The sequence below is a fragment of the Chrysochloris asiatica genome, unplaced genomic scaffold, assembly GCF_000296735.1.
Source record: "Chrysochloris asiatica unplaced genomic scaffold, ChrAsi1.0 scaffold00016, whole genome shotgun sequence".
Taxonomy (NCBI): Eukaryota; Metazoa; Chordata; class Mammalia; order Afrosoricida; family Chrysochloridae; genus Chrysochloris; species Chrysochloris asiatica.
In genome coordinates this window covers 3,047,437-3,061,104 of record NW_006408534.1, presented here as the reverse complement: position 1 = coordinate 3,061,104, position 13,668 = coordinate 3,047,437, and the positions used below count along the sequence as shown (strand labels likewise).

The window sequence follows — 13,668 nt, the reverse complement described above, 5'->3', positions numbered from 1 at the left end:
CTTTAAGCATTTTTCCTGTGCTCCCTAGATTTCTTTTGGCACTTTACATTTAGCTTGCACTTATGGCATGACCAGTTTCTTTCACATATGAAACATACTCTTACCTTGTTGTTGTTTTCAGGTGCCATGGAGTAGGTCCTGACTCATAGTGAGCCTGTATAGGGTTTCCAAGGACTGGCTGGTGAGCTTGAATCGCCAGCTTTGTGGTTCAAACTGACCTTGCGGTTCAGCCCATTATCTCACAATGCCACATCAGGACGCCGCTCGTACCTGAAGTGTATCTTTATGTTTAATGTGTTATGAATAAAAATTTCCTGAAGTTTAGCCTGAATCTAACTGAATATTCATTGAGAAATACAACATTATGGCCCATGACTTCAAAATCAAATTTATAGTTCATGTCTAATGTCTTTATTTTCCCTGGTCACCTTTCCTATGAGAAGACCTCTTTCCTGGTTCTAATTTTTAGCTTACTAATTTCTGTTTTTCTGTTTCACTGGATCTTTTTTTATAAGCTGCCTTATGGGAAGAGACAGGGGTTGTGCCTTTGTCTGTCCCTCAAACTCAGCTTTTCTCACCTTCTCCTGAGGCACCTCCTGTCTGCCTGCCATAATAGGTTAATTTAAGTTTCTGGACCTTTCCAAACCATATCTTACCTCAAGATTTTCCATCCTATTATTTATTCCTTCTTCTGCAAACAGTCTTCCTCCCACGTGTCACATCACTGAAGCCTCATCCTTTTAGGTTTAGCTTAAATTTCACCTTTGTGGACATGTTTGTGGTGGAACTAGTGAATCAGCAGTACTTAATAGTCAGAAAGTCAAGAATTGAGTGTAGGCAGTTTTTGAGCACAAAAATTGTAAAGCAACAACAACAAAATGACCAATTTAATTTTAGTAAAATGGTTACCAGACTTCATACTTCCTTTCTTGGCTCATGTGTAGAATTTTTTTGTTATTGTTAAATGCCATTGTGTTAGTTCTGACTCATAGCACCCCTGTTTAGGGTTTCAAGGAGTGACAGATGGTGCTTATACTACAGTACCACACTAGGACTCCTATGTGTAAGGCTAGACCTTTAGAAGAAGGTAACCTCTAACCTCCATCTTGACTTTCAGCTCCATTTTTCGGGTTGAGGAATACTGAGCTAAAAGGCAGACACAAAGCTTTTTTAGAGTGATGTGCTGTTAGGGTTGTCGAATTTCTTCTAACTCATGTGTACAAAGAACTGCTCCACACAGTTTTCAAGGCTGTGACTTTTTGGAAGCAATTCACTGCACTTTATTTCTGAGGGGCCTCTGGATGGATTTAAATGACCAAACTTTCAGTTAGTAGCCCAGTGCTTACTCATTTATGCCACCCAGGGACTCCTAGAGTGTCATAACATCTTAAAATGAGCAGTGATTTGCTGCAGCATTTAATTACTATATAACTGTTATGGATTGAATTGCATCCTCTTAAATTATGTGTTGGATTCTACACCCTTATACCTGTGGATGTGATTCCTTTGGGGAATAGGGTTTCCTTTGATATGTTAATGGACCATATCTGTGTAGGATGCCTCCTAATTACTTGGGTCATATAAAGAGCAGTGTGCCCATAGAGACAGCAAGTGCAAACAGGGGAAGACAGATGCCAAGTGGAATAAATGTTACCAAGGAGTTGAAGATAGCTAAGAAAATGAGGAACAGTGGGCTTAAAGAAGCTGAGGTGGGGTCTTCCCCCCTAGTCGACAGAGAGAATGTCTTCCCCTTAGAACCAGTGCCCTAATTCTAACGTCTCCCATATGATCTGTCAGAAGTACATTTCTGTTCTTTAAAACCAATCACTTGTGGTACATTTCTGTTCTTTAAAACCAATCACTTGTGGTATGTCTGTTAGAGCAACACTAGAAAACTTAAGGCAGTGACATATTTTGTTATCCAGAAAATTTTTATAGCTAAAATATTAACCTACTTTCTGACTGAATAGAATTTACCCTTTAAAAATACTAGTCCACTCTCCCTCAACCCTTCACCAAGTCCAAGGTAGCAACAAAAAATGATGAAGATCTTTAAAGGAATATTCTTCTAATTAGAGGCAAGTTGGAAAGTTTAGCTACTGGAATCAAAGTCATGTATATGTCTGTTCTGTGAGATGACAGCTGTAGGTTTTCTTCTGATAGAGATTTGTTATGCCTGCTCTGCCCTAGCCACATGACTTGAAACAGTCTCTGTGTTGGCACAGAAAGCGCAGAGTGGCTAGGATGCTGCAGAAAAGTTGACTTACAACATTCTCAGATCCCTTTTTGGAGACAAGTCGTTGAGGTCTTTTTCTAGTCCTTTAAAATAACAGGGAGTCCTGATGTGGCACTGTGGGTTAATGTGCTAGACTGCAAAGCTGTTTGAACTTCAAGGTTAGTGGTTCAAGCTTACCAGCTGCTTCTCAGAAACCCCATACATAATTGGTATGGGTTGGAATTAACTTGATGGCATTAAACAACAACAACAACAAAATAACAGGAGGAGTCCTGGCATGGCACTGTAGGATAAGCACTGGACTGCTAAACAAAAAGTTGGTGGTTTAAGCCCACCAGCTTCTCCTCAGAAACCCTATGCAGGGTTGCTATGAGTCAGAACCAACTCTACTGCACTTAACAGCAAAAAAAGGAAAGAAAGAGATGTCAGCTTTGGAAAATTCAGTTTGCTCCTACATGTACACAATTAATCTCTATTCATTTAAAAACTAAGTTCCATTATTTTGGTTGAGTGTGAGTATTATTCTGTTAGCCCAGTTTCTTGACTACTGCTAGTTGTTTTTACAGACCAAAGTGAATGGTGGAATGCAACTGAAACACTTGACGTATTTTTAAACCTCCAACTTGTTGTTCCAGCGTGGGTCCTTTGCTCCTTTTGACCTTTTATAGTAGAATCATGAGATACTTTGAGTGGTTGTCATGATATTATACTTTTTGGAAAAGCAGGCTGAAGCCCCACATACTTCTTGTTATTTGTAATAGTTCCCAGGTGACCATGTGATGCAGTAGAGTGAATTACGGCTGTGGCCAGCAGAATGTCAAGCTGACAAGGTTATGGAATTTCCCAGCGAGCACTCCGCATTACACCTTCTAGTTATGTGTTCTAAAATATTTGTGCCATGGCTAGACTTAAAACCAGCATACCACAAGCTCCTCAAGTCAGCCTTAAAGATAAGTTATTCTTTTTCTTCTTTATGTTCTGAGGAGGTTTTATAGAACACTGGCAGCCCAGACGATACATCACTAGGCGATGTTTTGAGAATGGCATGAACTTTTGAAAGAGACTATTCATAGTTGAATTCTTAAGTCTGTTGGTTGATTTTAAATTTGTTTTCTTTGATATAAAAGACTATTTAGCTATAAAAGGATAATCTTCCACAAAAGACTCAATGGGTAGTTGCTGAGCTGAGGCAAATAATTCAATATTGTCGTTTAGATTTTTAGAAAATGCGGCTATTTTATTTCTCATTCATAAGAGGTTATAAATAGTGGCCTTTTACTGATTGAAAAAAGTCAAGCGGAAATCATTTCCTTTATTACCAGAAAGACATAGGGTTCTTGGAGTTCTATTCAGGGACTGTTGCTTATCCATGTATTCTAGTGCAGCCCCTGAGATAGTATATGTACATTATCTCAGAGAACTTAAAGGTAGATTTAAACAAAACTAATGAAAGTTCAAGTTAGATTTCAAAGTGTACTATTGATATTGGAAATTGCTTGTAAGAGTCAGTTGGTTATTTGTTGTTGTTACGTGTTATTTAGTCGGTTCCAACTCTTAGCCACTCTGTATAGGGCTTCTGAGGAATGGCTGCTGAGTTTGAACCAGCCACCCTGCGGTTCAAATCAACCTTGAGATCCAGTTCTTATCCTACAGTGCCACACCAGGACTCCATTGGATCTATTTTGGGTGCTAAAAAAAAAAAAAAAAGATGGCTATGCATGTGACGTTTTGGTCTTAGAACTACCATAAACTTAGTTATTTTTATATAGAATATAGGTCGTCTTCACTTAGCATGGTGGTTGTATCAGAGTTTAGCAAGATTGAACAAGCTGAAATGCCTTGCAAAATGATTGTAACAATGAGAATATTGCAAATTCCATGACCTTTATAATTTTGGGTTAAAATATGAAAGCTTTCTTACTGTAGGCTGGAAATATACAGGTAAATGAAAAAGTGTTTAAGACTTTTAATTAGAAACATTGGTAATTAAAGTTTTATTTGTTTGCACAAGACTTACCAAGATTAGTTTTAACAGTGTTGACTTTCTTTTTGTATAATTTTCGATACTGAGTGAGCATCTTTTGTATGCCTTGGTGAATTTTTCTATTTGTAAGTTTTTATCAGCTCCCAAGATTTTATCATTTGTGCTTTCAATATTGTGAGATTATTGAGAGAGTTCATTGCATGTCACATCCTCTGGGACATCTTCATATTTTTATCACAACCACTTTTCAATTTCATTTTTAGTGTTAATCACTTTTCACTTATTTGCTGCACTTCAATATTTGTAAATCAGCACCCCCTTTTGGGAGTCCTGGTGTGACACTGTGGGTTAATGTGCTGGACTGCAAAATTGGCTTGAACAGAAGGTCAGCAGTTCAAGTTCACTAGCTGCTCCTCGGAAACCATATATATACAGGGTCGCTATGGGTAGGAGCCGACTAAACGGCACTTAACTACAACAATCTACATTTGTGAAATGTCATGTGGGTTTATCACTGGGAGGCAAAGAGGCAATACAGCTATCTTCTTTGCATGAACCCTATGGCAAATGTTTCATGACCTGTCACTGCTAGACAGTGAAAGAAGGGATGTGAATGGTCATTATTCATGAGACTTAAATCTCCCAGTGATGTGTGGACCAAAAAGCTAGTAGTGAAGTTTGTATTTTGTGTAATTACTCATAGTTAATATGACAGGCGACTGAAATTTGAGCCATGTTGTTGGGTGATTGGTGTTATTTAACTAAACCGTGGAAATAGAATTTTGTGCGTATCAGGACTGTGAAAAGGGAAGAGTGACTGCATTTCAGTTATATGTTATTATACGGTTAAAATGATGGCCTGGCTCCCTTACCTTGTCCCTGTCTATGCCACACTAAGGCTATCCAGTGTATCCAAGTTATAATTTATTAATCGATTTCAGACTTGAAATGGGAAACATGAAGTCTCTTGACGCTAATCTTAAGTTCGGTTTTGTTTCCCTCCCCACTTCCCAGGGCTTCAGGGAGGAACCCAGGCTCTATGAAAGCATTTTCCAGGCCCCCTCCCACGGGGGCAGTTGTTATTGATCAACATAGTTAGGTCAGGCCCTATGCACCATTTCTGGGTGGTCACCTTGGTCATTGTTTTCTGGCTTTTCCCTTTCTTTTCTTCCTTTCTGGTACCACCGTTCCTTGGCCTGCTCTTACCTCTTACATCCCATTTCTGAGTTATATTGATCCTCTTCCATCTTTATATTGCTTCATGTTTTTCCCAGTCATGTTGCCATCATCTTAACATATGTGCTTTTCAGTGTGTATTTCAATTATTATAATAGTCACCTATGTGACTTTCTCACTTTTGTCACTCTCCATTCCAGCTAATCCTCGTGCCTTCACTGTAGTAATCATCCTGGAACACTTTGTTAATTTTGCTTAATCTTCTTGAAGTGTCCAAAGAAACTTATTGTTTATGAAATAAATTCAAGACTCCTTATCAGGTACTTAAGCACTGGGCTGATTCGAGCCCAGTTTATTACTTGATTCCCTCCCCTCCGGACCCAAGGCTCCAACAAGACACATTTACTCATTCTCTCCCAAATATGTTTGCCTCCCCTTCTTGCTGTCTAGCTTTACTGGAATATATTCCTTTGTGACTTTTGAATCTTATCCAGCTTCAAAGATTTCTCCTAAATTAGTCTACTCTGACTTCTCAGAAATGAAGTTTCTCCTCTCTAAAGTCCCACAGCACTTATTATGTTTTATATTGTCCAATTGTCAATTATTTGCTGGTCTATATTTTCAGTTATCATTTAATACCCAGTCTCCCCAGTCAGTGTCTAAGTTGCTAATAGGAAGGGATTTAATCTTTCATGGCAGTAGAGTGCTATTGGGCACATTGGTAGCCATAAATCTGTTTATTCATTCAATATATTTTCTAGCCCCAGCATGTCATTTAGGTATGAGGTATGAGAGTCCATGAAACACAGAGGAGAGACATCAAATCTAAATCAGGGGCAGCTGGGAATGCTTTCTGGAAGAAGTGAGATTTAAGTTGAGACTACAATGAAAAACTCCATAGACGTTAGATCCGTGAGGTGAATCAAGTGATATAAAGAGTGTAGCAGCCAAGGGACACAGCCTGTGTGGAGCTCTGGAGATGCGAGGGGGCACAGCACACTGAACAGTTGAGTAGAGTGCAGTGTGGCAGGCTCGTAAAGAACGAGGTGAGATTTACAGGCAATGAGGCTGAGAAGAATGGGTGCCCTATGATGAGGATACGTATGCTCGGTGCATCAAAGGAAGACTGACTGTCTTTGAACAGGTAGTTAGCGAGAGTGGCACCCAGGTTGGGTTAAAGGTCACTGGATGAAGAGTGGTATCAGAAGGAAGAGGATAAGTTTCATTTTTTTTCCTTTTCCCTTTTATTATTATTTTTCCACCTAGGGAAGTAGATAATATTCAGTCTTGAATATTGATTGGAAGAATTCATTAGTGATGAAGAAGTTGCTTATGAACTTTCCCACAGTTAAATTACTCCTCTTAAATGTCTTCTTTTGGTGTTATATGTAAGTTGAATTCTAAACTAATAATCACACTAAATCTTCTAGATCTCACTGAAGGTCTCGTCACTTTAACAAGATTGCAAATTCCTGTACAGTGTGTCTTCTTTATTTGAGCTAGTACTTTTATTCCAGTGTTGTACTTAGAGGAAATTCTCAACTGATGAACAGTGAATGACTGGTTTATTGTTCTCATTTGTTTGTTTCTTCTTGAAGAAACATTTCTTCAGATGCTTACTTTATGCCCACTGTATGTCAGACATTGTTCTAGGTGCTCAAGATATAGAGGCTAATAGCAGATGGAGTTTATAATCTGGGGAGAAAGTTAATAAACTTGTAATTAGGTAGAGAAGCAAATAAGTAATTTTAGATTTCAACAAATATGTAAAAGGATGCTGTGACTGGCAGTAGTCTTGCATGGCTGCTTTATATACATACCTACTCTTTACGTAACCTCGTTATCCGGCATTATGAGCTTAGTAAAAAATCTACTATCTTACTACTTTGTACATTAACAATGTATGTCTGGAAGTAACAAATGCCGAGAGTAATACTGAATGTGATGCTTAAGGTTATATATCAACTTGGGTGAACCATGAGTCTTTGTCATGGTTGGTTAGTATACAATGATATCGTTATCCTGCATTGTATGATCTGATGTGATCATCTTTCATTTTCACACAATGCTGATTTTCACATACTGATGTAGCTTTTGTAGCCAAACCATGTTAATAAGTGAGGAGTGGATAGATTCTTTTTCCATGAACTCTTGTTTACATTGCTGAAGGAGATCTATCACAAGCAATTGGGAGAGTTATGTGACTTAAGATGAGAAAATAAAGGTACTGAATAATAGAAACTGTTTCGATAGTTTGTGCCTTTGTTTACTAATTTTTTTTTTTTAAGTCAGTGGGATGTTTGTAGTGGGCTGTGGGGTTTTTGTTTTTTGTATTCTGGCGTTTTGTTTCATTTTTTGGTTGACTTTCTTTACCATCTGAGAAACTCACATACTCTTTTCATTTTCTTGTTCCTTTTCAGTAATTTGCCATCTTCCATGTATGAATGGTGGCCAGTGTAGTTCAAGGGACAAATGCCAGTGCCCTCCAAACTTCACTGGGAAGCTTTGTCAGATCCCAGTGCATGGGTCTAGTGTGCCTAAGCTGTATCAGCATTCTCAGCAGTCAGGCCAGGCACTGGGAACACATGTCGTCCACTCTACACATACTTTGCCTCTGACCATGACTAATCAGCAAGGAGTCAAAGGTAAGCCTTTTATTATCATTTTGCCCATTATTTATTCTTTGCCTAATCTGCCAAGCCCATATAGATGTCAAGCATTTGCGGATGGTTAGGGCTTATGTTGAATTCCTGGTGTGGCGCTGTAGAGAAACACTGGGCTACAAACCACAAGGCCGGTGATTCAGATCCACCAGCTACTTCTTGGAAACCCTGTACAGGGTCACTATAGTCAGAATTGACTCAGTGGCATTTAACAACAACAACAGGGTTTGTATTAAAGAGCCCTGATGATTCTGTAAGATAAGCACTAGACTGCTATCCACATGATTGGTGTTTCAAACCCACCAGCTACTCTGTGGGAGAAAAGATGAGGATTACTCTTCCATAAAGATTTATAGTGTCAGAACCGTATACAGGGTTGCTGTAATACAGGGTTGCTATGAGTCAAAATTGACTTAATGGCTGTGGATGGGTTTATGTTAATGTAGAAAGGAGAAAGGGCAGTAAGGACAGAATGTGGACCTAGGTGTATGGTCATAAAGACTTATCTAGAAATAAAAAAATAAAAAGGAGTCCATACTTCTCTGGTGACTTTTTTACTGATAGCTAATAAAGGTGAATGACTGTTCTAATGGTGGTGTGGGTCATGTGCTATGGAGTCAGTTCTGACTCAGAGCGACACTGTGTATGGTTTCCGAGGCTGTAAATCTTTACAGGAGCAGAAAGACTCATTTTTCTACCATGGAGCAGCTGGTAGTTTCCAACTGCTGACCTTAAGGTTAGCAGCCAAACTTGTAATCCACTATGCTACCAGAGCGCCTTCTGATCTGCTTGTTGTTGTTGTTAAGTGCCGTTGAGTTGGTTCCAACCCATAACAACCCTGTATAGAGTTTCCGACAAGCAGTTGTTGAGCTTGAACTGTCGACCATGCAGTCCAGCACATTAAATCACAGCAGGACCCCTCTGTTCTGGTGCAGCCTGGGAAATTGAAGAGTTACTAAGACAGTGTTCTGTCCATTAAGTGTTAATAAATTAGAGGCTCACGTAGTCCCTGCTGATGAATAATAAGTATGTTTTGCAATTGAAGAGTGCTTGATTTTAGTGCTAAACAACCACTCAACCTCACTGAGCTTCAAGGTGTTCATCCTTCTTGTTGTCAGTTCTGACTCATGGTGTGACCCTGTATAAGGCTTCTTTGGAACAGCTCGTGAATTTGAACTGCAATTCAAACCAACCTTGCAGTCAAGTGCGTTAACCCACAGTACCACATCAGGACTCCTTCATCCTCAGAAGAAGATAAACTAGATCACTGGAAGCCCAGACACTCTATGACTAATTCATTCTTTTAAACCTCACATTTTTTTTTAATAAATGCACAATCTTTTTGGCTCTTATTCCTTTAAACCTGAAATTTTTACATCAGAAGATAAAATTTTGTTTGAAAACTGTCGAAAGTCCATCTTGTTGCACACAGGAAGTAGCATGCTTTGTTCTTTTTGTGTATATGTGTCACAAGTGGCATAAACAACTTACAAGATATGCTGTTTAAGGTCTGAGAATTAATGCTTTGTGAAATTAGACTTCCTCTTTGATGCAGAAAAATATATCCTGAAACTTCTATGATAGAAACTTTGGGAAATGCAAAAATGACCAAGTTCTTAAAGGCTCCTTTACTATTTACTGATACAATGTGTCCCCCAATAGGAGTCCCAGGTGGTGCAAACAGTTAAAGTGCTTGGTTACTAACTGAAAGGTTGGAGTCTTCCAGTCACCTAGAGGTACCTTGGAAGAAAGGCCTGACAACATGCTTTTTAAAAACTAGCCATTGGAAACAACCTATGGAACACAGTTCTACTCTGATATCCATGGGCTTCTGTAATCCAAAATAGGCTGAGAGGCAGCTGGCTTAAATACATTCACCTACAACAACAAAAGCAACATGAATTTCATCAGATCTTTAAGAACGATGTCTCTTTGTCTCATGAATGTATTACTGTCTGATGTTTTAGTATCTTTTAAAAATGTAGTGTTTTTTTTTTTTTAATATATTTGATTTGGAATTAATTTTTATTTTGACTGTATACTTTTATTCTAAAAAATATATATATAAAGGGTATACTTTGAAAATATATCGTTATGTGTATATACTTTCCCTCATTTATATGACACACACACAATTACCTTACAGTTTAAAACATCATGATTTAGATGTTAATTACTCATTCACTGATGAAGCTTTTCTGCCAATCTATTTTAGTAAAATTTCCTCCCAACATTGTCAATATCCACGTGAAACATCCTCCTGAGGCTTCAGTCCAGATACATCAGGTTTCCAGAATTGATGGCTCAACAGGTCAGAAGGTGAAAGAGACTCAACCAGGCCAGTCCCAAATTTCCTACCAAGGACTCCCCGTCCAGAAGACCCAGACAGTACATTCCACATACTCCCACCAGCAGGTCATTCCTCATGTTTATCCTGTGGCTGCCAAAACACAACTGGGCCGGTGCTTCCAGGAAACCGTTGGGTCTCAGGTAAGCAACATTAACTAGCCTATTTTACTAATGCTGATATAATGTTCATCAGACTTGTGAAAACAATACTCTTCTATAGACAGGGTTGGCAAGCTATGCACCATGGAACTGATTTTGTAAATAAAGTCTTAATGGGACACACATTTTTATGATCTGTGGCTGATTTTAGGAGCCTGGTAATGCACTGGGCTAAGCATCGGGTGCTAGCTTTTCAGTTTGAACCTACCATCTGCTCCACAGAAAAAAGATGAGACAGTTTGTGTCCATAAAGCTATACTGACTGGAAACCCTCCACACAAGGCAGTTCTACTCTGTCCTGTGCAGTCATTGAATCAGAACCGATTCACATTGGCCTGTGCAGTCATTGAATCAGAACCGATTCACATTGGCCATGAGTTTTGGTTTAGGTAGCTGATTTTATGCTACCAAAGCAGAGTTGAGTAGTTGAAACAGAGACCATATGGCACACAAATCTTATAGTATTTACTTCAGAGAAAAGGTTGTTGACCCCTGAACTATAGGACAAATTTATATAGTCAACTTGCAGAAATGTTGCTGGAAGTTTGTGATTCCTCTTTTGTATTTGCTCTATTAGGATAATCTTTACATAAAACATGTGTCAGGCATGAGACATAGTACATGGCATATATTCTGCAAAGTGGTTGAAAATATTTGTGCCTTTTTACAATTGTTTACAGGTTAGTTGAGGTTTGACCCCATTGTGCAATTATGATTTATGTCATCTTTGATTTTTTCTGATAAAAGTTCTTAACTCAAATGGTAATGCATGTGTTGTTTGAAGTGTATTTTAAATTTCATTGTATTTACATGAACTTTGCTTTTGTTGCTGTCAACTGCTGTGGAATTGGTGCCCAGTAGATTAGACCATAATCATATGGTGTTTTTTGTTTTTGTTTTTTGTTTTTGACTGATTTTCCAGAAGTAGATGGTGGTGCCTGTATGTCATGGAGTCCATTCCAACTCATAGTGACCCTGCATAGGGTTTCTCAGGCTGTCAGTCTTTATGGGAATGGAAAGCCTCATCTTTTTCCCATGGTTGTTGTTGTTAAGTACCGTGGAGTCGGTTCCGACTCATAGCAACCCTGCACAGGGTTTCTGAAGCTGCAAATCTTTACGGGAGCAGAAAGCCTCATCTTTCTCCTGCAGAACATCTAGTAGTTTCAAACTGCCGACCTTGAGGTTAGCAGCCCAATTCATAACCACTATGCCACCAGAGTTCCTTTTCTCCCATGAAGTGGCTGGTAATTTTGAACTGCTGACTTTGAGGTTAGCAGACTGACTCGTAACCACTATGCTGCCAGAGTTCCTTCCAGAAGTAGATTGTCATTTTTTACTTTAGCGTAGTGGCTACGAATCAGGCTGCGAACCTTAAGGTCAGCGGTTCGAAACTACTAGCTGCTCCACGGGAGAAAGATGAGGCTTTCTACTCCTGTAAAGATTTACACCCTCGGAAACCCTGTACAGGGTCACTATAGGTCGGAACTGACTCGACGGCACTTAACAACAAGTCTGTGTTAGTCTGGAAGCTCTTTGAAACCTCTTCAGCTTCATATCAAGCAACACACAAGCCTCCACTGACGAATGGATGGTGGCTGTGCTTGTGCATTGGTCAGGAATTGAGCCTGCATCTCTTGTAGGGAAGGCCTGAATTCTATCACTGAAACATCCCTACCCACTTCCTTGAACTGTAGGCCTATATTTGCAATCATAAAGTAAAAGGCTAGGATTTCTTTTAAATTCATCATTACATGTGCATTGTTGTTATCTTTGTTGTATCTCATCAAGTTGGTTCTGACTCATAGTGACCCTGTATCAGGTTTCTGAGGAGTGGCTGGTGGGGTTGAACTGCTGACCTTTCGGCTAGCAGTCCGGTTCTTACCATGCAGCACCATACCAGGACTCCTAATGTGCATAGCAAACGCAGTATACCGTTGTGATGCCATTGCATTTGGATTATGTAGTAATGACATTGGCTTTGTCTTCTAGTTCCCCTCCTATCCTTTGAACATCCCTTGAGAAGGGGTTGTGCCTTTTTCTGTGTGTGTGATGTTTTATTTTGTTTTAGGTGAAAGTTTAGATAGCAAATTAGTTTTACAGTCAGTAATTCATACACAAATTGTTCCATGACATGGATTGCAAGGCCTGCAGTGTGTTAGCACTCTGTTTCCTCTGTGTGTTACCACTTCCATTCACCCACTATCCCCACCCCACTCTTTTAGGCAACGGTTACAGCCCCTTTTGGTTTGATGTAGTTGACTGTTGTAATATAACAATCGTTATCTGTGAAGAATGTGCTCCTTAGAACATTATCCTCGGTCCCTGCTGGGAATAGACAAAAGTTGCTTCTTAGAGGACTGCTTGTGCAAGCTTTAAGACCCCAGATGCTACTGACCAGACTAAGATGTAGAATATTATCTTTATAAACTATATTTTGTCAGTTGACCTAGGTGTCCCTGAAACTATGGTCCTTAGCTTTCAAGTCAAGTCATTCAGTTCTGATGTCAAGTAGTTTTATGTTTATGCCCCTTTTGTGCTGTGTTACATACAGAGGATCTTCAAAAAGTTTGTGGAAAAATGGATGTAAATGATAGTGATTTTTTTTCCATGGACTCTTTGAATCCCATTTGTATGAGTTGTGCAGTAGTTATAAATATGGATGTAGAAATATTCTCAACCATACCTATATATGTATATGGGTGTATTCCCATATGGTTGGCTTCCCTCACCTATTTAGCACATATATTTGCCTATATATTTATCCATGAATTGTTTATTATTACTGCTGTTACAGAATTGTTTGCTATATCATTTCCTGTAGTTGGCCTTATTCTTGTATACCTCTCATTGTCATCCTTTACCTTGGACATGTTGTGATTATTTCCTTATGTTGTATATTGCTTTTACCATCACCATATTTAACACTTACGTACTATCTGATCAGTGCTTTTCTATGCCTCTTCCTCCTATTGGTAGAAACATCAAAGAATATTTCTTTCTGTGTGTAAGCCTACTCTTGATTTTTTATGAGTGTCCTCAAATGGTATTTGACCTTTTTTTTTTAGAATGAAAGTTTCCTTTATTATTCTTTTTTTTTTTTT

The 13,668-nt window shown here is 38.9% G+C and overlaps 1 protein-coding gene across 4 annotated transcripts in view; it reads left to right on the top strand.

The window, feature by feature from the left end:
• Positions 1-13,668, top strand: part of LTBP1 (latent transforming growth factor beta binding protein 1) — a 636,211-nt gene that overhangs the window by 308,907 nt on the left and 313,636 nt on the right. For all 4 annotated transcript variants that reach the window (XM_006835152.1, XM_006835155.1, XM_006835154.1 and 1 more), the window contains 2 exons: positions 7,817-8,041; positions 10,275-10,549. In XM_006835152.1, coding sequence (XP_006835215.1) covers positions 7,817-8,041; positions 10,275-10,549 — 500 coding nt within the window. The remainder of the gene's footprint in view (positions 1-7,816; positions 8,042-10,274; positions 10,550-13,668) is intronic.